The sequence below is a fragment of the Tachyglossus aculeatus genome, chromosome 8, assembly GCF_015852505.1.
Source record: "Tachyglossus aculeatus isolate mTacAcu1 chromosome 8, mTacAcu1.pri, whole genome shotgun sequence".
NCBI classification, from domain to species: Eukaryota; Metazoa; Chordata; class Mammalia; order Monotremata; family Tachyglossidae; genus Tachyglossus; species Tachyglossus aculeatus.
This window is the reverse complement of record NC_052073.1, coordinates 39,908,471-39,935,098: the sequence shown is the minus strand read 5'-3', so window position 1 is coordinate 39,935,098 and position 26,628 is coordinate 39,908,471. Positions and strand designations below refer to the sequence as shown.

Below are 26,628 nucleotides of genomic sequence, written 5' to 3'. Positions count from 1 at the left end.
GTCTTCCGGACCTGATGTGTGACCATGGGCAAGTCACTTAACTTCTCTGCCTCAGCTACCTCATCTGGGAAGCAGGGCTCAGTGGAAAGAGCCTGGGCTTTGGAGTCAGAGGTCATGGGTACTAATACCGGCTCCGCCAATTTTCAGCTGTGTGACTTTGGGCAAGTCACTTAACTTCTCTGGGCCTCGGTTACCTCATCTGTAAAACGGGGGTGAAGACTGTGAGGCCCCCGTGGGACAACCTGATCACCTTGTTACCTCCCCAGCGCTTAGAACAGTGCTTTGCACATCGTAAGCACTTAATAAATGCCATCATTATTATCTGCAAAATGGGAATTCAATACCTACTCTACCTACTTGGATTATGAGCCCTGTTTGGGACAGGGACAGTCTGACCTGATTATCTTCTATCTTCCCCAGCGCTCAGATCAGTGTTTGACACAAAGTAAGCACTTTACAGGTACCACAATTATTATTTGTTCCACTGAGGCTCCACAGGCCAAGGTCACCAGTGACCTCCTCATGCCCCAGTCAAGCGAATTCAGCTTTGAACCTGTCTCTTTTGACTCTACTCCATGCTAATCCTCGACCTCTCAGCTGCTTTAGACCCTGCGGACCACCCCCTTCTCCTGGAAACATTATCCAACCTCGGCTTCACTGACACTGTCCTCTCCTGGTTCTCCTCCTCTCTCTCTGGCCGTTCATCCTCGGTCTCTTTCACAGGCTCTTCCTCTGCCTCCCACCCCCGAACTGTGGGGCTCCCTCGAGGTTCACTTCTGGGTCCCGTTCTGTCCTCCGTCTACACCCACTCCTTCGAAGAACCCATTCGCCCCGGCCCCGGCCCGATCTCTCGTCCTATCACGGTCGGGATATTGCCCCGGCCTCTTCGGCGGGGCAGAGTGGTTTGCTCAGGGCTGGTGCCTTGGAGGGTAACATCTACACGCTTCACCAACGGCCCGGCCCGCCCCTGCCCTCCCCACACCCCAGAGACCCCCCGGCTCGCCGACAGTTCTTCCTAAGGTCTAACCCTCCGATGGCCTGCTGAGCCTCCGAGGGCAGTCCCCCCGATGCCCGACCGGGCCCAAAGCCCCCCGGCGCAGTCCCTTACCTTGTATTTAGCCAGGCCCCCGGGCACAGGATCTGTCAGAGGCAAAGGAAAGGGCAGAGGGTTAGCAAGGTGGAAGGGGCCCTGTGGCTTCACCGACTGGGAGCAACCCGTGCCACGCTCCCGTGGAGGGCTTGCGGGAAGGACTGACCGCTGCGGCGGGCGAGTGGAGGGACGGGACGGGAAGTGGCATCAACCATCACTCTGGGCAAACCGTGACCTCAGGGGACACACCAAAAGGACTAAGTAGCTGCTAATGTCACCTGCCCTGTCACGATCCATCCATCAGTCGATACCTATCATTTTTTTAGTGGTATTTGTTAGGTGGTTACTCTACTAGGCACTGTGTGAAGTGCTTGTAGATGTATTGAGTGCTTCCTGGGTGCAGAGCACCGTACTGAGAGCTCGGAAGAGTACAAACAGCCAGAGGGTGGTGAGAACAGGGATGGGGCTGCTGCGTGGGCAGGCATCGAGCCAGGGCTGGTGGGGGTTTCTGCACTAACCCTCACCTCATGCTCCCTCATTAATCAGGAGCCCTCGAGAGAAACGGCAAACGTGAAGCCCAAACCACCCTGCTCCCCGGATGACAATATGAAAAATGGGGATAAGACACCCCGGCTCTGGGAAGGGCACTGGGTCCGGACAGACTGCTCGGTCCAGGGCTCTATCTCCTCCCCATCCTCCTCCTCTGTTGGTGGGGAGTTGTCGGGGGGGGGGGGTCCTCCGCAGGGCTACCCTGTCCTGAGGCTCTCCAGGATCCAGCCTGGAGCATCCCACTGTACTCTGACCCGCACAGGGGGAAAGGGGTGTGTGGAGAGGGCGCCGTGGCCAGGAAACCAGGCTGAGGGCAGGAAGACTGGGAGAGACTCCGGCTGGGGCCTCGGCCTCCTCCGGGAGGCAGGCGGGAGGTGATTTTGACTTCTCGAGCCCCCTGAGAGCAGGAACTGATCCTCCCTTCTGCTATTAGCAGGGTGGGGGGAGCCCCCTGGTTTCCCCAGGGGACCAGGTCAGTGGGTTAAAGACCAGATGGGGAGAGGGTCCCCCACCAGGAGGGCCCCCCCCCGGCACACACACACACACACACACACACACACACACACACACAGAGCAACAGGAACCACAGACACCACAGCACACACACACCAACCCCGTGCTGGTCCGGAGCAGGGGCAGCAAGGTGATTAGAAGAGGCGGGGGCAGGAGGGGCCAGGTCTCTCTAGACTGTGGGCAGGGAATGTTTCTGCTTGTTGTTGTATTTTGCTCTCCCAAGTGCTCAATAAATACAACTAAACGAATGAACCACTCACTCTAACTGCCTTCTCAAACCCCTCTCTCCCTGCTCCCGCTCCCCAGGTGGCTGGACTGGAAGCAGGGGGTTGGGCCAGATGACCTTAGGGAACCTTCCAGCTTTTAGATTTTAGGTTAACAGGGAAGGGATGGGGTTGGGTTTAGGGAGAACCAGGGACCGGGCCCTGAAGCAAGATAGTGGACACCTTGACTTACCCACCAGCGGGGTGATGAAGACGGGGAAACAGAGACAGAGAGAGTTTGTATGTGTAAAATGTGCATGCACATTTGGTTGTGTGTGTGAGAGAGAGTCTGGGCAGACAAGAAGGGCAAGGGTCCCCTTCTCAATCTTCTCCAGCCTCCTCCCCACCCTCCCTCTTGTGTGCCCTCCTGCTCCTGCTTTCTTCTAATCACCAGAGAGATTAGTGCCCAGACAGCGAGACATCACCCCCACACCCTACCGTACCATACGGCAGCTCTCTAAATCTCCAACAGGTCCGCTGGGGCGGCGGGGGGGGCGGGGAACAGGGCGGGAAGGTGAGGGGGCGGAAGGGAGATTGGGGGGGGCGGGGGGCGGTGGAGGAGGAGGGCAGGAAGAGAAGATGGAAGGAAGAGAGCAAGAAGGAAGAGGGGAGATAGAGGAAGAGGAGAGGGAGAAGATTGGTGGGGGAGAGGAAGAGGAGCAAAGAGATGGAGAAGGAGAGGGTGGGAGAGAGGGGAAGCAGGGAAGGAACAGCCAAGATGGGAGGCAGGAAGGAACAGAAGAAATATTAGCATGGCCGTGCGGCTGCCAAGGCCGGACCGAGCAGGGGACGGATCCCGGACCGGGACGGGGAAGGGCAGAGCTGGGATGCGTGTCCCTTGGCCCCCGGCCCCGGCCCCAGCGGCCAGCTCTGCTCATGGAGCCGGCAGGAGGGTGCACCACGCGGGAGAGAGGCAAGAGGCCGGGCCCGGGGGCGGGCAATCAGGCAGGGGCGGCCCCCTCAGCGCCAGCTCTGCTGACGGGGCCAGCGGGGCTGTGGGCCAGGAGAGAGGGAGGAGGCCGGGGCCAGGCCTGGCCGAGGGCAGGCACTCGGGCAGGGGCGACTCCCACACGTCCACCCCGAGTCCCCGGTGCCGACGGCCTGGGAAATCGGGGCCAGGAGTGGCAGACCAAAGAGGGAGTTGGACCAGGCCACAGCAGGATCAGACAATGTTCGGGGACGGATGGATCTCGGCGGTTGGCAGGGTAGGAGGGGGTCGGATCAGACCAGAGGGGAATCGGACAATGGGTGTGGAGGGCGGGAGGACCCGGGAGGGAAGGTCAGATCGGGGGCCGGGGGGGTTGGACCAGGCTGGAGGGTCGGGAGCGAGTCTGACCAGAGGGTAAGGGGGTCGGATCAGGCCAGAGGGTTGGGGAGAAGATCCGACTTAGGGGAAGGGAGGTCGGACCAGGCTGGAGGGGCAAAGAGGAGGGTCTGATCAGGAGGTGGGGGCATTGGATTAGGTCAGCGGACGGGGAGGGACATCTGACTTGGATGGATGCGGGATGAGGAAGGGGGCTGACTGGGAGGTGGGGAGGTCGGACCAGGCCGGAGGGGCGGGGAGGGGTACGACAGGGTGGTAAAGGCGGCTGACTGGGCCGGAGGCACTGGGAGGGGGGTCTGAATTGAAAGGAGGGGGAGTTGGACTGGACTGGAGGATGGGAGAGGAGGCTGTACGAGACCATAGGGCTCAGACTGGACGGGACGGGGTCGGTTCAGCTCAGAGCGAGGCGGGCCAGCAAACCCGGCCGGAATGGGGCAGGGCACGGGAAGTCGGGTTCAGGAGGGGGTGAGGCCGGGAGCCCGGGGCTGCCGCCGCTGCTGAGACGAGGCCCAAGTCAGAGACCGCACCCACCCGCTTTCCGCCCACCGCCCGCCCCCAGACCCCTGCTCACCTGCTCCCATCTGGCAGGGAGGCCCAGCCTTGCTGAGGTTGGGCAGAAGGTACTCAATGTTGGGGACGGCCTGAGCCTCCTTGTCGTCCACCGGAGTCTGGAACACAAGTTGAGAGTCCTCAGCCCTGCCCGCCTGCCTGCCAACCCCGGCTGTCCCCGGCACCACCCTGTGGGGCTGACCCTATCTGTTGCACGGCCGGGGGCAAGTCACTTTGCTCCTCAGAGCCTCGGTTTCCTCACTCATAGAAAGGGGATCGAATACCTGTTCTCCCTCATACTTTGTCCCATGTGGGCCAGGGCCCGTGTCCAATCTGGTTCCCTTGATCATCAGCAGTCTCACAGTTGCCAGCACCTCACGATTATGTTCAAATCGGATCTTCTCACCCAAACCCTGTCTCCCCCCGACTTTCCCATAACGGTAGAAACTACCTTCATCTTCCCTGCCTCATAAGCCAGTAACCTTTACTGTTATCCTCGACTCACCTCTCTCATTCAACCTAAACATTCAATGTCACCACATCCTGTCAGTTCTACCATCAGGACGTCGCTAAAATCTGCCCTTTCCTCTCCATCCCAACAGCTACTGCGCTGATGAAAGCACTTACATCCCGGACTTTGACCGCCGCACCTGCCTCATCGCTGACCTCTTCTGCCTCCCGTCTCTCCCCACTCCACTCCTTACTTCACTTTGCTGTCCTCATCATTTTTCTGAAAAAACGTTCAGTTCATGACACCCCATTCTTCAAGAACCTCTAGTGGTTGCCCGTCCCCTTCTGCATCAAACCATCGGCTTTAAAGCCCTCCATCGGCTCACCCACTCCTACCTTACCTCACTGATTCCCTACTACAACTGAGCCCGCACGCTACGCTCCTTTAATGCTAACCTGCTCACCGGACCTCGCCACTGACCCCTCGCCCATGTCCTGCCTGTCCTGGAATTCCCTCCGTCTCCATAACCAGACGACCACCACTTTCCCCACCTTCAAAGCCTTATTAAAATTCCATCTCCTCCAAAATACCTTCTCCAAGCCCTCATTTCTCCTAATACCTTCCACTCTCTCCCCCACCAACACTTACTTACATCCCTAAAATTTATTTATCTATATCAATGTCTGTCTCCCCCTCTAGACTGTAAACTCCTTATAGGCAGGGAACACGCCTACTATCTCTGTTGTAGTGTACTTTCCTCAGTGCTTAGTACAGTGCACTGTGCACGATAAGTACTGAATAAATATCACTGACTGATTGTGTCTACCTCCAGCACTTGGCATAGTGCTTGGCACAGAGGAGGAGTAATTAAATAACAACAACAACAATAGTAAATAATAACAGGGGAAGCAGCGTGGCTCAGTGGAAAAAGCCCGGGCTTGGGAGTCAGAGGTCATGGGTTCGAATCCTGGCTCCGCCACTTGTCAGCTGTATGACCTTGGGCGAGCCACTTAACTTCTCTGTGCCTCAGTTACCTCATCTGTAAAATGGGGAAGACTGTGAGCCCCTCGTGGGACAGCTTGATCACCTTGTATTCACCCAAGCATTTAGAACAGTGCTATGCACATAGTAAGCACTTAACAAATATCACCATTATTATTATTAATAATAATTATTATTATTACTATTAATAATAATAATAGTAGTACTTGCCAAGCATTTACTATGTGCTGAGCAAATGGGGATGAAGACTGTGAGCCCAACGTGGGACAACCTGATCACCTTGTATCCCCCCAAGCACTTAGAATAGTGCTTCGCACACAGTAAGTACTCAACAAATACCACCATTATTATTAATATTAGTAATTAATAATAATAATCACAATACTAATCATAATAATAATAATTGCCAAGCATTTACTATGTGCTGAGCACCATACTCTGCTCTGGAGTAGAAACAAGACAATCAGGCCAGATGGAGTCAGCACTTCACAAACACCACAATTATCATTATTATTGTCATTATTTTTCAAGGCCCTCCTAAAGCCCACCTCCTCTTCCTCCCAGATTCATTCCCAGCATCCCAACTCTTGTAAGCCCACAAGTCATCTTTAGCACTTACGAATTTCCTTAAACTGGATCCTCAGTGATTTTGGTACTGAGGTTTGTTCAACTGTCCATTCAATTATGTAGCATGACTGCTCTGTCTGTAAAGGCCACCCTGTCAGAGTCTAAGCTCCCTGTGGGCAGGGATGGTGTCACTCGCTTGATTTGTACTAGCCAAGTGCGAAGCCCAGTGCAACGCACCCAGGGGGCACTCAGTAAATGCTGTCGCTACTGCTGCTACTCCTGGGATATCCAGCCTCAGGTCCGCCTCCTTCAAGAAGCCTTCCCGGATTTCTCCACCCACCTGCCTGCCCTTCAAAGCCCTACTGAGAGCTCACCTCCTCCAGGAGGCCTTCCCACACTGAGCCCCCTCCTTCCTCTCCCCCTTTTCCCCCTCGCCTTCCCTCCTTCCCCTCCCCACAGCACCTGCATATACGTATATATGTTTGTACCTATTTCTTTATTTCACTTGTACCTATTTATTCTATTTATTTTATTTTGTTAGCATGTTTGGTTTTGTTGTCTGCCGCCCCCTTCTAGACTGTGAGCCCGCTGTTGGGTAGGGACCGTCTTTACATGTTGCCAACTTGCACTTCCCAAGCGCGTAGTCCAGTGCTCCGCACACAGTAAGCGCTCAATAAATACGATTGAATGAATGAATTAATTAATTAATCATCGGGGCTGGTGGGTGCAGAGGATAAGGATGAAACCTGGAGGAAAGGCTGAATGGTGAATATCTGCAAGGCTGGCCTACACCTGGTCCAGTTCTTCCCTATCTCCTGTCCCAACTGTGGCGTCCAGCCCCCGGGACGGCCCCTCGGCCCCCACCCACCCACCCACCCCAGTTTCCCCTCCACTCACCTTTTCTCCCTTATCCTCCTCGTCGCTGAAGAACCAGTTTGACTGTGTGGAACGAGAAGGGAGGAAGTCAGACCCCAAGTGCCACCTCTCAGGAAGTCTCCAGGCTCACCCGGTCCGGATGCCCAGATCATCATCAAAATCATCATCATCAATCGTATTTATTGAGCGCTTGCTATGTGCGGAGCACTGGACTAAGCGCTTGGGAAGTACAAATTGGCAACATATAGAGACAGTCCCTACCCAACAGTGGGCTCACAGTCTAAAAGTTATTACTCTATTACTCTTTATTTATTTATTTATTTATTTATTTTACTTGTACATTTCTATCCTACTTATTTTATTTTGTTGGTATGTTTGGTTCTGTTCTCTGTCTCCCCCTTTTAGACTGTGAGCCCACTGTTGGGTAGGGACTGTCTCTATGTGATGCCAATTTGTACTTCCCAAGCGCTTAGTACAGTGCTCTGCACATAGTAAGCGCTCAATAAATACGATTGATTGATTGATTGATAAAAGTGATTTTAGATGCCCGGAGGAACTATTTGCTGGTCGCCCTCCTGGTCACTGACCCTCACGGTCAAGGTTGGACCATCCCACATCGCCGACTCCCCCCACCCAGTTACCCAGCACGGACCACCCAACACCCCTGACTCTCCCCCCCCAGTGACCCAGCATGGACTGTCCAACACCTCTGACTCTCCCCCCGAGACCCAGCCCGGGCCATCCAACACCCCAGACTCTCCCCTCTCCATCCCTGACTCCCCCAGTGACCCAGCATAGACCAGCAAAGCAGCGTGGCTCAGTGGAAAGAGCCCGGGCTTTGGAGTCGGCGGTCGCGGGTTCAAATCCCGGCTCTGCCAATTGTCAGCTGGGCAAGTCACTTCATTTCTCTCTGCCTCAGTTACCTCACCTGTAAAATGGGGATGGAAACTGTGAGCCCACGTGGGACAACCTGATCACTTTGTAACCTCCCCAGCGCTTAGAACAGTTCTTGGCACATAGTAAGAGCTTAATCAATCAATCAATCATCATCATCATCATCAATCGTATTTATTGAGCACAGACTATGTGCAGAGCACTGTACTAAGCGCTTGGGAAGTACAAATTGGCAACATCTAGAGACAGTCCCTACCCAACAGTGGGCTCACAGTCTAAAAGGGGGAGACAGAGAACAAAACCAAACATACTAACAAAATAAAATAAATAGAATAGATATGTACAAATAAAATAAATAAATAGAGTAAAAAAAATATGTACAAACATATATACATATATACAATCATATTTATTGAGGGCTTACTGTGTGCAGAGCACTGTAATAATAATGATGATGGCATTTGTGAAGCGCTTACTACGTGCGAAGCACTGTTCTAAGCGCTGGGGGAGGGTACAAGGTGATCAGGTTGTCCCACGTGGGGCTCGCAGTCTTAGTCCCCACTTTACAGATGAGGTCACTGAGGCTCAGAGAAGTGAAGTGACTTGCCCAAAGTCACACAGCAGACAAGTGGCGGTGTTGGGATTAGAACCCGTGACCTCTGACTCCCAAGCCCGGGCTCTTTCCACTGAGCCACGCTGCTTCTCTATGTAAAGTGGGAAGTAAAGACTGTGAGTCCCAGGTGGGACAGGGGCCGTGTCCAACCTGCTTAGCTTGTATCCACCCCAGCGCTTAGTACAGTGCCTGGCACATAGTAAGCGCTTAATGAATACCATTCCAAAAAATAAAAAAGGAGCGGGCCAGCAGTCCAAGTTGGCAACATAGAGACGGTCCCTACCCGACAGTGGGCTCACAGTCTAGAAGGCTGCCTAATAAATGCCACCATCATTATTATTATTATTATTATCCCTGACTCCCACGAGCCAGAACAGATCAGCCATTGCCCCGACTCTCCTACCGTGACCCTCTCTAGACCGTAAGCTCCTTGAGGGCAGGAACTGTGCCAACCAACTCTGCTGTACTGTACTTGCCAACTTGTACTTCCCAAGCGCTTAGTCCAGTGCTCTGCACACAGTAAGCACTCAATAAATACGATTGATTGATTGATTGCTGTATTGTACTCTCCCAAGCACACAGCACAGTGCTCTTCACACAGTATGCGCTCAACTGACCGACCCAACAAGGGCCACCTAACATCTCTGAGGCTGAGTCACAAACTAGATGAAAGGCCGGTGGTCTCAGGGCCAATTTCGGGGGGAAGGAGAAGATGGGTCGAAGACAGATCCGATCCAAGGGGGAGAGGGCAGATCCCTAGTGAGCTGACGGGAAAAGCCAGGACTGGCTTACCTTGTTTCTAGATGGTGTGTACGGACTCGGTTTACCGTTATAAATTTAGACCGTATTTATGAATATAAGTAGATACGGTTGATTGACTGTCAAATGCCCACGGGGCCTGGACATCTCGCTGTGGTCCTAGCCAGTCAATCGGTCAGTCGATCATATTTACTGAGTGCTTATTTAATAATAATAATGGCGTTTGTTAAGCGCTTACTATGTGCCAAGCACTGTTCTAAGCACTGGGGGGTGGGTACAAGGTAGGTTGTCGCACGTGGGGCTCACAGTCTTAAACCCCATTTTACAGATGACGGAACTGGGGCCCAGAGAAGTGAAGTGACTTGCCCGAAGTCACACAGCTGACAAGTGGGGGAGCCGGGATTCGAACCCATGACCTCTGACTCCCAAGCCCGGGCTCTTTCCACCGAGCCACGCTGCTTCTCAAAAGGAGCTACCAGGAGTGGGGTTTGTGCTTATCTGTGCAGAGCACTGTACTAAGCGCTGGAGAGAGTACACTACAACAACAGACACATTCCCTGCCCACAACAAGCTTACAGTCTAGAGCGGGAAATGGATAATATAAATGTATTAATATAAATTAATAATATAAATAATAACATAACCTCTCCCCCCTCTAGACTGTGAGCCCACTGTTGGGTAGGGACCGTCTACATGTTGCCGATTTGTACTTCCCAAGTGCTTAGTAATAAAAATAACAATAATAATAATAATGATATTTGTTAAGCACTTACTATGTGCAAAGCACTGTTCTAGGGGGATACAAGGTGATCAGGTTGTCCCATGTGGGGCTCCCAGTCTTAATCCCCATTTTCCAGATGAGGGAACTGAGGCCCAGAGAAGTGAAGTGACTTGCCCATAGTCACACTGCTGACAGTCGGCGGAGCTGGGATTTGAACCCATGACCTCTGACTCCAAAGCCCGACTCTTTCCACTGAGCCATGTTGCCCTGCACACAGTAAGCGCTCAATAAATAGGATTGAATGAATAAATAAATAAATTACAAATATGTATGTATGTGCTGTGGGGTTGGGGGGTGAGGTGGATAAAGGGAACAAATTAGGGCAACATAGAAGGGAGTAGGAGAAGAGGAAAGGAGGAATTAATCAGGGAAGGCCTCTTGGAGGAGATGGGCCTTCAAAAAGGCTTTGATGGTGGGGAGAGTGACTGTCTGTCGGATATGAGGAAGGAGGGCGTGCCGGGCTGGAGACGAGGGGCGAGGCAGTGAGATAGACAAAGTACAGTGAGGTCCAGTGAGAAGGTTGGCTTTACAGGAGCGAAGCGTGCGGGCTGGGTTGGAGTAATAATAATAATAATAATAATAATAATAATAGCATTTGTTAAGCGCTTACTATGTGCAAAGCACTGTTCTAAGCGCTGGGGAGGATACAAGGTGATCAGGTTGTCCCACGTGGGGCTCACAGTCTTCATCCCCATTTTCCAGATGAGGTAACTGAGGCCCAGAGAAGTGAAGTGACTCGCCCAAAGTCACACAGCTGACAAGTGGCGGAGCCGGGATTTGAACCCATGACCTCTTGACTCCCAAGCCCGGGCTCTTTCCACTGAGCCACGCTGCTTCTCATGGGAGAGCGGCAAGGAGAGGGCGAGCGGATCAAGGGCTTTAAAGCTGATGGTGAGGTGTGTCTGTTTGATGCGAAGAAAAGCAGCGTGGCTCAGTGGAAAGAGCCCAGGCTTGGCAGTCAGAGGTCATGGGTTCAAATCCCGGCTCCACCAATTGTCAGCTGGGTGACTTTGGGCAACTTCTCTGGGCCTCAGTGACCTCATCTGTCAAATGGGGATGAAGACTGTGAGCACCCCATGGGACAACCTGATCACCTTGTATCCTCCCCAGCGCTTAGAACAGTGCTTTGCATGTAGTAAGCGCTTAATAAATGCCAATATTATTATTATTATTATTATTATTATTATTATTATTCTCCGGCTTCCGGCTTCTCTGCCATCGTATTACCTGGGCTCCTGGTTGATAACTTTCCCTCTGCCGGCTGCTGCGAGGGCTGACTGAAAAGCTGCTCACTGAGGCAACTCATATTCCAGTTCTCAGCTTGGTGTTTAGGCGGGAGGTTGGAGGTCTGCCTCTACTACGCCCGATGCCGGGCCGGGGTGGTGGCGGGGAGAGGATGTTGGGTAGGGACTGTCTCTATATGTTGCCAATTTGTACTGCCCAAGCGCTTAGTACAGTGCTCTGCACATGGTAAGCGCTCAATAAATACGATTGATGATGACGAAGGAGCAGGAGCAACGGGACCTTCTTCTTCTAGGCTGTGAGCCCACTGTTGGGTAGGGACTGTCTCTATATGTTGCCAACTCGGACTTCCCTAGCGCTTAGTACGGTGCTCCGCACACAGTAAGCGCTCAATAAATACGATTGATTGACTGATTGATTGACCTAGTGGCTAGAGCCCGGGCTTGCGAATCAGAAGGACCTGGGTTCTAATCCTGGCTCTGCCACTTATCTGCTGTGTGACCTCGGCCAACCTGCTTCACTCTCCTGGGCCTCAGTTATTTCATATAATAATAATAATAGTGATGGCATTTGTTAAGCGCTTACTATGTGCGAAGCACTGTTCTAAGCGCTGGGGGAGGGTACAAGGTGATCAGGTTGTCCCACGTGGGGCTCACAGTCTTAGTCCCCACTTTCCAGATGAGGTCACTGAGGCTCAGAGAAGTGAAGTGACTTGCCCAAAGTCACACAGCAGACAACTGTGAGCCCACTGTTGGGTAGGGACTGTCTCTATATGTTGCCAACTTGTACTTCCCAAGCGCTTAGTACAGTGCTCTGCACACAGTAAGCGCTCAATAAATACGATTGACGATGACGAAGTGGCGGTGTTGGGATTAGAACCCATGACCTCTGCCTCGCAAGCCCGGGCTCTTTCCACTGCGCCACGCTGCTTCTCTATGTAAAGTGGGAAGTAAAGACTGTGAGTCCCAGGTGGGACTGGGACCGTGTCCAACCTGCTTAGCTTGTATCCACCCCAGCGCTTAGTACAGCGCCTGACACATAGTAAGCGCTTAACGAATACCGTTCCAAAAGATAAAAAAGCTTCCAGGCTGCCTTACGTGCTGGATGAGGGTCTCCACGATCTTGTAGCGGTCAGGCATGTGCGTCACCATGTCCGTCATATTGTCCTCGGACGTCCGGACCAGCGTGGGCCCGAACACCAGGGCCAGGTTCCGGGGCTCCATCTGCCCAGGGGACGGCTCGGGTCACCCCCTCCGCTCCGGGACCCCCGGGGGGGGGGGGGTGTCTCTCCGGCCCTCCCGGGACCCCGCCCCCCGGGAGTCGGTCCAGGGGCGCGGGGAGCCGGAGGGTCCGGACCCCCAGACCCGAGTCGGGGCCCGACGAGCGCTGGGAGCGCGCCAGCCTCCGCCCCCGCCTCCGGCTACCTTGTTCTTCTCCGAGTGGTCGGCGATGGTTCTCAGGTGTCCCACCAGGAACTTGAGGGTCTCGTAGTAGTGACCGGGCAGATCCCGGATCTGTGCGGGAGGGGCAGGGAACTGAGCAGGATCTAGACGGTATCATCACCAACCCCGACCCCCGGCCTCCCCACGGCCTGACTGGTCTTTGAGGCCCCTAGAGTGACCCCCATGGTTCCTGTCCCGGATGAAGGCCCAGGGGACCCCAAAATCCAAGAACTCCCCGTGCCCCCCGATGCCCGGCCCCCAGTTCTTCCGCATACCAGCTTTCGTAGAGTCTTCATCCTCTCTCGGGCATCCCCCAGGCGGTTGGCTTCGATGAAGTCACTGTACTTGTCTGCGACACATAATAATAATAATAATAATGGCATTTATTAAGTGCTTACTCTGTGCAAAGCACTGTTTTAATCAATCAATCGTATTTATTGAGCGCTTACTGTGTGCAGAGCACTGGACTAAGCCCTTGGGAAGTACAAGTTGGCAACATATAGAGACAGTCCCTACCCAACAGTGGGCCCACAGTCTAAAAGGGCCTTAAGCGCTGGGGAGGTTATAAGGTGATCACGTTGTCCCACGGGGGGCTCACAGTCTTAATCCCCGTTTTACAGATGAGGTCGCTGAGGCCCAGAGAAGTGAATCAATCAATCAATCAATCAATCGTATTTATTGAGCGCTTACTATGTGCAGAGCACTGTACTAAGCGCTTGGGAAGTACAAATTGGCATCACATAGAGACAGTCCCTACCCAACAGTGGGCTCACAGTCTAAAAGGGGGAGACAGAGAACAGAACCAAACATACCAACAAAATAAAATAAGTAGGATAGAAATGTACAAGTAAAATAAATAAATAAATAGAGTGACTTGCCCAAAGTCACACAGCTGACAACGGGCAGAGCGGAACTTGAACCCATGACCTCTGACTCCAAAGCCCGGGCTCTTTCCACTGAGCCACGCTGCTTTTCGTAATGCAAATGACTTGTTCCTATTAATATCTGTCTCCTCCTCTAGACTGTCAGCTTGTTACGGGCAGAAAACGTGTCTACTAATTCTGCTGCGTTATACTCACCCAAGCACTTTCCTACACTTCCCTGCCCAAAGTAAGCGCTAAATGAATACTATTGATTGACAGAGCTGATAATAATAATAATAATAATAATAATGATAATAATAATAATAATAATGGCATTTGTTAAGCGCTTACTATGTGCAGAGCACTGTTCTAAGCGCTGGGGGGGATACAAGGTGATCAAGTTGTCCCACGTGGGGCTCACAGTCTTAATCCCCATTTTCCAGATGAGGTAACTGAGGCTCAGAGAAGTGAAGTGACTTGCCTAAGGTCACACAGCAGACATGTGACGGAGGCGGAATTCGAACCCATGACCTCTGACTTCAAAGCCCGGGCTCTTTCCACTGAGCCATGCTGCTTTTCGTAATACAAATGACTTGTTCATATTAATATCAGTCTCCTCCTCTAGACTGTCAGCTCATTATGGGCAGAGAACATGTCTACTAATTCTGCTGGGTTATACTCACCCAAGCACTTTCGTACAGTGCTCTGCCCATAGTAAGCGCTAAATGAATACAATTGATTGATTGACAGAGCTGATAACAATAATAATAATAATAATAATAATGGCATTTGTTAAGCGCTTACTATGTGCAGAGCACTGTTCTAAGTGCTGGGGGGGGATACAAGGTAAGCAAGTTGTCCCATGTGGGGCTCACATTTTAATCCCCATTTTCCAGATGAGGTAACTGAGGCTCAGAGAAGTGAAGTGACTTGCCCAAGGTCACACAGCAGACATGTGGCGGGGTCGGGATTCGAACCCATGACCTCCGACTCCAAAGCCCGGGCTCTTTCCACTGAGCCACGCTGCTTTTCGTAATGCAAATGACTTGTTCATATTAATATCCGTCTCCTCCTCTAGACTGTCAGCTCGTTACGGGCAGAGAACGTGTGTACTAATTCGCTGGGTTATACTCACCCAAGCACTTTCGTACAGTGCTCTGCCCATAGTAAGCGCTAAATGAATACAATTGATTGATTGACAGAGCAGATAATAATAATAATAATAATAATGGCATTTGTTAAGCGCTTACTATGTGCAGAGCACTGTTCTAAGTGCTGGGGGGGATACAAGGTAAGCAAGTTGTCCCATGTGGGGCTCACATTTTAATCCCCATTTTCCAGATGAGGTAACTGAGGCTCAGAGAAGTGAAGTGACTTGCCCAAGGTCACACAGCAGACATGTGGCGGGGTCGGGATTCGAACCCATGACCTCTGACTCCAAAGCCCGGGCTCTTTCCACTGAGCCACGCTGCTGGTGGCTGTGTCTCTGGGCACGTGAGTGCCAGAATTTCAGTAAGCACAGAGTGTACTGAGCATCCACTGTACGCAGGGCCACTGAACCTCGTGGGAGGGGGTGTGCGGATGTATGTGCGCGCACACTGTGCACGCGTGTCTGCAGGCCCTTTGTCTGGAAGGAGAGGAAGAAACCAGGGCTGTGGAGATCTACCCTGGCCAGCTACGGGAGTCTAAAACACAGGCCGCAAGGAGCACCGAGGGGGTTCCGAGGGGGCAGCCCAGACCCTGGGGGACGGGGGGGACACAGGACGGCGCAGGATCCCGGAGAAGCAAGGCCCCGATCACTTCTGGGTCAGCGGGACACCTCAGGCCCCTGCAAGCCCTGTGCTTGGAGAAGCAGCGTGGCTCAGTGGAAAGAGCCCGGGCTTTGGAGTCGGAGGTCATGGGTTCAAATCCCCGCTCCACCAACTGTCGGCTGTGTGACTTTGGGCAAGTCACTTCATTCATTCATTCAATCGTATTTATTGAGCGCTTACTGCGTGCAGAGCACTGTACTAAGCACTTGGGAAATACAATCAATCAATCAATCATATTTATTGAGCGCTTACTGTGTGCAGAGCACTGTACTAAGCACTTGGGAAGTACAATCAATCAATCGTATTTATTGAGCGCTGTGTGCAGAGCACCGTACTAAGCGCTTGGGAAGTACAATCAGTCAATCAATCAATCGGATTTATTGAGCGCTTACTGTGTGCACAGCACTGTACTAAGCGCTTGGGAAGTCCAAGTTGGCAACATCTAGAGACGATCAATCAATCAATCAATCAATCGTATTTATTGAGCGCTTACTATGTGCAGAGCACTGTACTAAGCGCTTGGGAAGTACAAATTGGCAACACATAGAGACAGTCCCTACCCAACAGTGGGCTCACAGTCTAAAAGGGGGAGACAGAGAACAGAACCAAACATACCAACAAAATAAAATAAATAGGATAGAAATGTACAAGTAAAATAAATAAATAAATAAATAAATAGAGCAATAAATATGTACAACCATATATACATATATACAGGTGCTGTGGGGAAGGGAAGGAGGTAAGATGGGGGGATGGAGGGGGGACGAGGGGGAGAGGAAGGAAGGGGCTCAGTCTGGGAAGGCTGATCCCTACCCAACAGTGGGCTCACAGTATAGAAGGGGGAGACGGACAACAAAACAAAACATATTAACAGAATAAAATAAATAGAATATATATGTAAAAGTAAAATAAATAAATCACTTCACTGGGCCTCAGTTCCCTCAACTGTAAAAAGGGGATTAAAACTGTGAGCCCCCTGTGGGACAACCTGATCACCCTGTCACCTCCCCGGTGCTTAGAAGAGTGCTTTGCACATAGTAAGCGCTTAACAAATACCATCATCATCATTATTATTATTATTATTATTATTATTACTGGGCAGGGGGAGGATGAAGGGAACTGAGGGAGAAGAAGGCAGAGGGAACAGGGAAGCGAGGAGCCCCTCCCTCCCTCCCTCGGCCCGGACCCTCACCGTCAGTGAAGAGGGGCTCCGGCAGCTTGCGGAAGAAGGACTTGAGGAGGCTGCTGATGACGTTTAGGTCCTGCCAGCGCTGCGAGGGAACGACAGTGGTCACGGGGCCGCGCCGGCCGGCCGGACCCTCCCTCGCCCACCGCCGGGGGACCGGGAGGGCCGACACCGTCAGGCTATGGGACGGACACCTCCACACGCAAGGCCAAGGGCGGCGCAGGGCTTGGGGAGGGTCTCGGTCTTTATCTGTGGTGCCTTGGGGGGTGAGGGGGTGGGAAGCGGGGAAGACGGGTGGGTCCCGCGCAGGATGGAGGGAGATGGGAGGGTCCCGTGACAGGGAAGGCGAGATGAATGGGTGGGGGAGATGGGTGGGTGATGTGACAGGAAGGGGAAGATGGGTGGTCCCGTGTCAGGGTCGGGAAGATGGGTGGGTCCTGTGTGGGGATGGGTGGGTCCTGTCTGGGAGTGGGAAGGGAGGGCTGAGTCCTGTGCAGGGTGGAGGGAGATGAGTGGGCTCTGTGTGGGGTGGAGGGGAGATGGGAGGGTCCTGTGTTGGGGTGGGGGGAGATGGGTGGATCTTTGGCAGGGGCCGAGGGGAGAGGGATCCCTTGAATTCTTTAGGGACCACGGCCCGCCTCGGGGCTGCAGGTCGGTCTGGCCCCCGGCCCCGGCCCCCACCGTTCAACCCAATGCCCTCTGTGGGTTTACAGACCGCCCTCCTGCCACAGGGACCACTGCGGCTCCTCCCCACAGTCCCCAGGGGAACGACCTCCCAGCGGGCAGCGGCCCCATCTGCCCCATGGCCCTTCAGCTCCCCGCACCCCACCCCGGGCGCCAACAGTCGCACGGGCCCACCCAGAACGCTAAGCCACAGGGACGGGGACTGGGTCGGTCCAGGCGGGTGTCCCAGAGTCCCAGGAGGGAGGCAGCCTCCCACCTACCTCATCCTGAGGGTTGATCTCGGCGGCCCCCTTGTTGAGCTGTTCCTGCAGGCTGGCCACGACGGCGTTGTTTCCCGGCACCCGGTATATGCCCAGGTTCTCCAGCCCCTTGTCCTCCACCACCCGGCAGCAGGCCTCCACGATCAAGGGCACGTGCTGCTCAGGGGAGAGGGGCGGGGTGAGACGCGGTGGGGGGCCGGACCCCGGGGAGAGAAGGTGGTGGGTCACGGGGCAGGTGGGAGAGAAGGTGGCGGGGAGGGAGGGAGCAGAGGGAGGAAGAGAAGGTGGCAGGGAGGCAGGTCAGAGGGAGGGAGAGAAGGTGGCAGGGAAGCGGGCCGAAGGGAGGACGGGGGTCCCTCCTCCTCCCCACTTCCCTTTCCGGCCTCCACCTGCCCCGCAGCCCCGCCCCACTCCCTCCATCAGTGAGCTCTCCTGCTGCCAGGGTTGGGCAAGAGGGAGGAAGCACTCCCGGCCCCACGCGGGGCTTCATCCCCGGGCCAGGCCATCCAGCCAGGCCACCCGCCTGCCCTCAGGGAGGAGGGCCAAGAGGCAGAGGGTTGACCCAGATGACCTCCCGAGGTCCGCCCTAGGTTCCCACGGGGCCCGTCGGGCCCGGAGCAAAGGATTCCACGTCACCGTCCTTGGGCCGTGGTTCCGGGAGAGGCCAAGCGAGGGTTCCCCGGGCCCAAATCATCCCCCAACCCCACTGGAAGGAGCAGGGCACCTGTTCGGGATCCTACAGCTCTCCCCCGGGCACCCCGAGACCCACGGGCAGAAAGAGGTCAAGGGGGGAGCCCGTCCCACTCCCGAGTCCAATTCTGCAGGCCCAGGGCCGCGGGCAGCGTTGGGCATCCTGGGCGCTACCTTATTGTCGGTGGCAGGCTGGCACTCCTCCAGGCGCACCCCAAATGCCCGTGGGGCCACCTTCCGACTCTTCTTCATGATGTTGATGCCCCAGGGGCCCCTCGGGGAGTCATCTGGGAAAAAGGGGGAGCGTTGGAGGCAGGACGGACCCAGGGAACGCCGGGGGTAGGGGGGGATTCCAGGGCCCAGCCCAGCCTCCAGGCTAACACCTGTGCAAGGGGCAGCAGGGGCTGTACCTGGGGGCCGGACCAGGAATAGGGGGGCCTGAGCTTGTCCGATTTCCACTACACAGAGCGGCACCCGCGGCCGGCCGCACGACCACACAGACCCCCACGGACCCGCACCCACGGATGGCCGCACACTTGAGCAGACCTTCCAGGCTCTGTCACCTCCGGCCAGCCTGCCACCTGCCCCTCCTCATTCCACCGGCTCCTCTTCCTCCCCCTCCGCGGCCCCTCCCATCGTCACCCTCCTGCTTCTTCCCCCCCACAACCCTGCCCCCCGGTCCACCCCTCGCCCTCGGGTACCTTTGGCCCCGGCTGCGTCCTGCCGGGGCGTCCGGCCGCTGCCAGCTGGTCGCGGGAGCTCCGCCTTGCAGCCCAGGACCCGGGGGCCCTTGGGAGACCAGTCGCCTTTGACAAGAGAGGGGCTGGGCGAGAGACGAGGGGGCTCAAGGCACAGGCCGGGACCCCCCGCCTTTCGCTCAGTGCCGTCACAGAGTCCTAGGGACCCCAGGGGCCACGCCCCCCATGCCTCACCCCCACAGCCCCCCCACGCCCCAGACCCCTGCGGCTACTCCCTCGCTCACCTCACTTTGCGATAACTGTTTAACTTTTTGTTGATCAGAGCTTGACTGGCAAAGCCAGGGTCCTGGAGAGAGGGAGAAGGGCAGAGGAGGGAGAGGAGAGACAGGGGGCACAGTGACAGACAGACCGAAATGGGAGAGAATGACAGAGACAGACAGAGACTGACCGAGGTAGAGAGGTGGATGGGGAGAAAGGTGGGAAGACGGTGACAGGGAGAGAAAGAGATAGATTGGCAGAGAGAGACAGAGACAGAAGATGGAGATGGGGAGAGAGAGAGAGGGAGAGAGAGAAGGAGCAAGAAACAGTCAGAGGGAGAGGGAGAGACATGGAGACAGGAAACAAGATGCCTCATTGAGAGTGGGTCAACAGCCGGGGGTTTCGATGACTCTCACTCCCTGGCTCTCCTTTGTTGGCTGAAAGTCACTCCCTCCTGCTGATCCCAAGGGGCGGGGGGCTAGGGGCCAGTGGGACCCCTCGCTGACCACCAGCCCCCAGGACCCCCCGGGCACTGGCAAAGAGGCACAGTCACCAGCCTGGACCCGGGTACAGGCACACCTGAGCTCTCGCCCCCACTATGCCCTGTGGGGGACTTGGTCCCCCTGGGCCCACAGCCCTGGCAAGCAGGAGGACCAGATCCCTCCGTCCTCCAGGCCCCGGGTGGCCAGGGGTCCGGTTCCCTCGTGCCCACAGCCTTGGGCCGCTGAGGGGCTGGGCTCCCTGGTGCCCGTGGCCCTGGGAGAGTGACCCTGACGCTTCGCCGAGCAGCACCGCGCCTCGCCCACGCCTGCTGCCAATTCCGGCCCACTCCTGGCCAGAGGGGCCAACAGGCCCAAGCCCCGTCCTCGTGGCAAGCGCCAGCCAGGACCTGCTAGGGCCCGGGCCCGCTGGTGGCACGGGGATGGCGGCCCCCGCCCCCCCGGGGATCTGTACCGGCCTCTCCGGGCCAAGCCCGACCCTGCCCCAGATGGGCCCCCTGCCTGTCCCTAACTCTTCCCTCGGCCGTCACGTCCGCCGGACGGGCTCCCTCTCCCTCCTCCGGGAGACGCCGACCGGCTACCAACGGCCCCGGGGGCGGAGGGCCTCGCCGCCGCGCCCGCCCGCCGGGCCGGGCCAGCGAGGGGAGGAAGGGGCCGGCTGGGGGCCCTCACCTCGCCCTCGGCCCTGCTGTTCTCCCTGATGGCTCTGACCCAGCCTAGCAGGCTGTCGCGGTCCTCGGCCTGAAAGAGATATTCACAGAAGTCAGCGGTGGTCAGGCGGAAGACGTGTCGCCTCTTGGTCTCGCTGTAGGAGATGTCCACCAGGGAGGCTCGGATGCTGATGGGCGCCGGGTCGTCCTCACCTGCAGCCGGCACTTTGGGCCCGCCAGCCTCCCGCCGCTCCTTGCACAGGTAGAGCGAGTGTGCGCGGAGCACGGCGAAGACCCGCCTCCACTGCCGCAGGCCGCCGCCGCCCACCTTCTGCGGGAGACACGGGTCGGGGGGGGGGACGGGGGCGACGCCGTCAGTCAGGGGACGCCTCGGGACCCAACCGACCGGGCCCGGGAATCTCAAGGAGAAGCACCGCGGCCTAGCGGCCCGGGACTCGGGGGGGGCCTGGGTTCTAATCCCGCCCCGCTCCGCTCGTCTGCCGGGTCACTTCGCTTCTCTGGACCTCGGTTACCTCGTCTGGAAAACGGGGATCAAGACCGTGAGCCCCAGGCGGGACGCGGACTGTTGCCAATTTGTACTTCCCAAGCGCTTAGTACAGCGCTCCGCACATAGTAAGCGCTCAATAAATACGATTGATGATGATGATGATGATGGGCCGGCATCGACCCCCCGCCTCAGCCCCATGTGGGACGCAGACCACGTCCAACCTGATTAGCTGGCGTCGACCCCGGTGCTCAGAGCAGTGCCTGGCACAGAGTAAGCGCTCAACAAATACCATAAAAATAAAAAAAAAGCAAGACATGGATGCTAACACCGGCTCTTCCATCTGTCTGCTCTGTGACCTTGGGCGAGTCGTGGCTCAGTGGAAAGAGCCCGGGCTTGGGAGTCAGCGGTCATGGGTTCAAATCCCAGCTCCACCAACTGTCAGCCGCGTGACTTCCGGCGAGTCACTTCACTTCTCTGAGAAGCAGCGGGGCTCAGTGGAAAGAGCCCGGGCTTTGGAGTCAGAGTTCACGGGTTCAAATCCCGGCTCTGCCAATTGTCAGCTGTGTGACTTTGGGCAAGTCACTTCTCTGTGTCTCAGTCACTTCATCTGTAAAATGGGGATTAAGACTGTGACCCCCACCGTGGGACAACCTGATCGCCTTGTAATCTCTCCAGTGCTTAGAACAGTGCTTTGCACATAGTAAGCGCTTAATAAATGCCATCATCGTCATCATCATCTCTGGGCCTCAGTTACCTCATCTGTCAAATGGGGATGAAGACTGTGAGCCCCCCGTGGGACAACCCGATCACCCTGTAGCCTCCCCAGCGCTTAGAACCGTGCTTGGCACATAGTAAGCACTTAATAAATGCCATCGTTATTATTATTCTCTGGGACCCAGTTCCCTCATCTCTAATTGGGGTTCAGGACTGTGAGCCCCATCCAAATTTATTAGCTTTGGTACCTGGCGCACAATAAGAGTTTAACAAAACACCATTAAAAAAATTAAAAGCATCGCACAACGGAAGGAAGGGGAGCCACGTGGTGGAAAGAAACCAAGCCTGGGAAGAAGTCGGGCTGCGGGCTGGGAGAAGATGGATCTTCGTCCTTGAGCTCTGTGCCCGGCGGCCTGGCACGGGGGCCCTGAGGGGGTGGGCAAGCGAGACTGGCTTCTCCCCCTCCCCGCATCAATGCCCCCTGGCCCTGCTCTTGGGTCGGGGCAGGTTGCCGGGCCGAGGGAGGGGGTCCCATCCACAGGGTTCCCGCCTGGGGAGAGGTCGATGGGGGTGGGGGCGCAGGGCGGGGAAGGGGGCGGAGAGGGGAAATAAACTGACCGGGGAGGGGGGTGGATTATCCAGAGGTTTCAGGTCCCCATGTCCCCGTGACCCGGATAACGGAGAGGGAGCTGTGATTTTCTGGCAGTCCCGGTCCCCGTGCTCCCCCTACCCCCCCACCCCACCCCGGCCTCTCCTCCTCCCAGCCTCCCTTCTTCTGTCGTGGCCCCTGAATTCAGGTCCAGGGTCAGAGGCCCCTCAGATTTGGAGAGGCCATCTCATCTAGTCCCCTGCCTCTGGGCAGGCCTCATTCCAATCGGAATAGACTCCGCTCGGTGGGGGGAGACCGCCGCCGAAAGAGGAGGCTCATTTGATCCCCCGTAGCGCCTTTCACCTGTCTACCCTTCGTCCTTCGGGCCGCAGCGCCTTCCTTCGCCCCCAAGGTCTGCCCGGCAAAATGGCCAGGGGGCCGGGCTCTCCCACCCCGGGCCGATCCTGGCCAGCAGGGCATCCCACTCCCATCTTCCAAGCCGGGGGTCTCTCTCCCGGCCCCCCTGCCCAATCTTCAGGGCGGGGGCGGGTCCCGGGCCCGCCACCCGCTCTTACCTTTCCCTTCTTGGTGAGGATCTGCTTGAAGTGCAACCAGCCCTCCTGATGCACCTCCCCGGCCGCCCCGTCCGAGAGGTCGGAGGCCGAGTGCCTCTTGGGCTGGGGCTCTTCCGACGTGCCCAGGCTGTCCAGCGACTGAGAGGAGGAAGCCGGGGGGCGGGGGGGGGGGGGGGGGGGGGGTCTGAGGAGGGGGCTCCGTGTCCCGGTCACTTCCACGCGCCAAATGACCTTGGGGTCGACGCCTCACCTCTCTGGGCTCTAAATTGGGGAACCCCGATCCCGCCCTGCTGCGGAGGGGCACCCGAGGTCCGGTGAGGCTGCGGGAGGGAGCGCAGGCACCGTCTCCTCCATTAGCCGGATGCTGCTCACCGTGGGCAACCACTGTGTCTGTTTATTGCTATATTGGACTCCCCCAAGCGCATAGTAATAATAATAACGATAACGGCATTTGTTAAGCGCTTACTCCGTGCCATGCGCCACTCTAAGCGCCGGGGGCGGGGATACAAGGTAATCAGGTTGTCCCACACGGGGCTCACGGCCTTAATCCCCATTGGACAGATGAGGTCACTGAGGCCCAGAGAAGTGAAGTGACTTGCCCAAAGTCACCCGTGACCTCTGACTCCAAAGCCCGGGCTCTTTCCACTGAGCCACGCTGCTTCTCCTCCTTCTTGCAGTCCACGCCCTGCTCACACCTTCCCTCCTGTCTGGAACTCCCTCCTCTTCACGTCCGGCAAGCGCCTGCTCTCCCTCTCTTCAGCGCCCCGTTAAAATGGCATCTCCTCCAGGAAGCCTTCCCTGACTAATCTCTCCTCTCCCCACCAAACTTCCCCTGCCCTGTGCATCACCCAGGCTCCCTCCTTAAGCACTTGGTTGAGCTCTCACCCCTGCACCAACCCACACGACTTTTGTCCGCATCTTTACGTTCCGTCCCTTCCCCTCCCCGTGATCTATTTTAATTCTTTGTCCCCTTCCAGATCGAATGTAAGGCCCCTGAGGGCGGGGATCGTTTCAGGAGAAGCAGCGTGGCTCGGTGGGAAGAGCCCGGGCTTTGGAGTCAGAGGTCATGGGTTCAAATCCCGACCCTGCCGACTGTCAGCTGTGTGACTTTGGGCAAGTCACTTCACTTCTCTGGGCCTCAATGACCTCATCTGTAAAATGGGGATTAAGACTGTGAGCCCCACGTGGGACAACCTCATCACTTTGTAACCTCCCCAGCGCTTAGAACAGCGCTCTGCACATAGTAAGCGCTGAATAAATGCCATCATTATCATTATTATTGTACTCTCCCAGGAGAATCACGGTACGGTGCTCTGCCCAGAGTAGCGCTCAGTAAATATCCCGATAGACTGACTGTCCGCTGCCCCTGTTCTCTTTCAGCTGGAGAGATGGCGGTCCAGAGAGGTTAGGCTTCTCGAGTCGGATCACGCGACACGGCGGCTAAAGGGAGGCTCCGATCGGGCCTGGCCCTGGCAGCCCACCCCGTCCCACCCGGTTGGCTCTCGCTCTCTCACTCCCTGCTTCAGGACTCACCCCGTCGGTGAAGAAACTCCTCAGCAGGCGAAGGCTGGGGACACGGCTGGGCAGGTGCCTGTAGAAGAAGAAGGGGGGCGGGGGACGCACGCAGAGGATGAGGTCCTGCTTGCTGTTGTTGTTGGGGGCCCCCTCCTAACACCCACGTCCCCGGGAGAAAGGCAATGACCCCTCGGGAGCCAGAGGAGTGGAGTGGTAATAATAATAATAATGGTATTTATTATGCGCTTACTACGTGCAAAGCACTGTTCTAAGCGCTGGGGAGGTTACAAGGTGGTCAGGTCATCCAACGTGGGGCTCCCAGTCTTTAATCCCCATTTTCCAGATGAGGGAACTGAGGCCCAGAGAAGTAAAGTGACTTTCCCCTTCCTTCCTCTTCCCCTCCTCCCCCTCTCCATCCCCCGGCCTTACCTACTTCCCTTCCCCACAGCACCTGTATATATGTATACATGTTTATACGTATTTATTACCGTATTTATATTTATTTATTTTACTTGTACATATCTATTCTCTTTATTTTATTTTGTCAATATGTTTTGTTTTGTTCTCTGTCTCCCCCTTCTAGACTGTGAGCCCACTGTTGGGTACGGGCCGTCTCTATACGTTGCCAACTTGGACTTCCCAAGTGCTTAGTACAGGGCTCTGCACACATTAAGCTCTCATTAAATATGATTGATTGCCCAAAGTCACCCAGCTGACAATTGGCGGAGCCGGGGTTTGAACCCATGACCTCTGACTCCAAAGCCCGGGCGCTTTCCCACTGAGCCCCGCTGCTTCTCTAACGGGAGACAGAGACAGAGAGACAGAGAGGGGGACTCCGGGGGCCCAACGGGAACGCTCCTCCCCGAGAGGGAACGACAGCGGTTGGAGAAGAGGGCCGAACGGGAGCACTGCGGCCAGGGATCGGACCCGGGGGCGACCGGCGGCCCTGCCTCCGGCTGGGGTGCGGGTCAGCTGGGGGAACCCACCGCAGGACCCTGCTGTCATCTCGGAAGGTGTTGAGCCCGTCGTCGCACGACTTGGACCGCTCGGCGGTGATGGCCAGTAGGTAGGAGGAGCGGCGGCCCGCGGCTTTGATGCTGCCTGGAACGGGCCCGGCCTGGCCTCAGGACCCGCTCCGCCGCCCCCGGCCCCCCGGCCCCCCGGCCCCGGCCTCGGGGCCCACTCGGCCGCGCCCGCTCCAGGCCCTTCCCCGGCCTGGCCGAGCGGCTCGGACTCTGGCCCGGGCCCCGGGTGGTGCCCCCCGCTCTTCGGCTCTGACCAAGTCCCCGGCACGGATCGGGGTGACCCGGCCAGGAGAGGGTCTCGCTCGTCAACTGGCCGGGAGGGGACAGGCTGGGGGGGGACTCACTGCAGTCCTGGGAGTAGTGGCGGCTGACGGCGAAGGAGAAGGCCGGGGACGAGGGGCTGGTGGTGAGGACGGGTGCTGAGTTCATGCAGCTGGACACCACCGACGAGGCGGGCACCGGCTTGGCCTTCAGGTCGATGCTGGGGCTGGTGGGTTCGTCTGCCCGGGGAGCAAGCGGGACCGGTGGGCTAGGCTGGGGGGGCCTCGCGAGGGGCACCCACCCACTCTGCCAGCCCCCTGGGCGGGCACAGGGCGAGCTGCAAAAGCGCAGCCCCCTCCCGGAATCTGCCCCAAGCCGCTGGCTGGGAGCTGCCCCTGGTGACCCCCCTCGCCGCCCCCGATCCAGCACGGGGCACTGGTTGGGGGGGGGGTAAGGGGCAGCTAGCACCCCAGGATCTCAAGGCTGGGCAGTCCGAGAACGGGGCCCGAGGCAGGGGGCGTCGGAAAAACGATAACCTCTGTGGGGACCGGGGACCGGCACCAGGCACCGGCCATTCGGTCGGTGAAACGTGGATTTGGATCCCTCACCATCCCGGGAGACCACAGCTCGACACTCCCGCGGGGCCGGCCTCGCCCCGGGCCCTGGGACACCCAAAGGGGGAGACTGGCGACCAGCCGGGGGGGAGCTCCGCCGTCCCGCGAGACGCCCACGGGCTAGGGCGGACCCGGGCCCGGCCTCCCGCCCTCTCCGCGCCCACGACCCCTCCCCGTGGAGGAGCCTCCCCGTACCGATGAACGGGATGGACGCCAGGGAGTCCTCGGGGGCCGCCAGCGGGGCCACCCTCCGCCCCGGGCGCTCTCCGGGCCCGTCGCCGCGGGCCTCCTGGCGGGCTTCTCCGGGGAGGG

General features: G+C 56.8%; 1 protein-coding gene across 1 annotated transcript in view; it reads right to left on the bottom strand.

Moving 5' to 3' along the window:
• The window catches only part of ARHGAP23 (Rho GTPase activating protein 23), a 55,147-nt gene that overhangs the window by 3,514 nt on the left and 25,005 nt on the right, over positions 1-26,628 (bottom strand). The window contains exons 9-25 of the mRNA XM_038750092.1: positions 26,512-26,628; positions 25,786-25,941; positions 25,403-25,517; positions 24,435-24,492; positions 22,902-23,039; positions 20,538-20,846; positions 19,392-19,453; positions 19,111-19,232; positions 18,584-18,696; positions 17,720-17,875; positions 16,782-16,860; positions 13,191-13,264; positions 12,898-12,987; positions 12,571-12,696; positions 7,206-7,247; positions 4,311-4,407; positions 1,109-1,140 (exon numbers count right to left, since the gene is read on the bottom strand). The exon at positions 26,512-26,628 is cut by the window's right edge and continues 1,048 nt beyond it. Of these exons, the coding sequence (XP_038606020.1) occupies positions 1,109-1,140; positions 4,311-4,407; positions 7,206-7,247; positions 12,571-12,696; positions 12,898-12,987; positions 13,191-13,264; positions 16,782-16,860; positions 17,720-17,875; positions 18,584-18,696; positions 19,111-19,232; positions 19,392-19,453; positions 20,538-20,846; positions 22,902-23,039; positions 24,435-24,492; positions 25,403-25,517; positions 25,786-25,941; positions 26,512-26,628 (1,886 nt within the window). The remainder of the gene's footprint in view (positions 1-1,108; positions 1,141-4,310; positions 4,408-7,205; positions 7,248-12,570; positions 12,697-12,897; positions 12,988-13,190; positions 13,265-16,781; positions 16,861-17,719; positions 17,876-18,583; positions 18,697-19,110; positions 19,233-19,391; positions 19,454-20,537; positions 20,847-22,901; positions 23,040-24,434; positions 24,493-25,402; positions 25,518-25,785; positions 25,942-26,511) is intronic.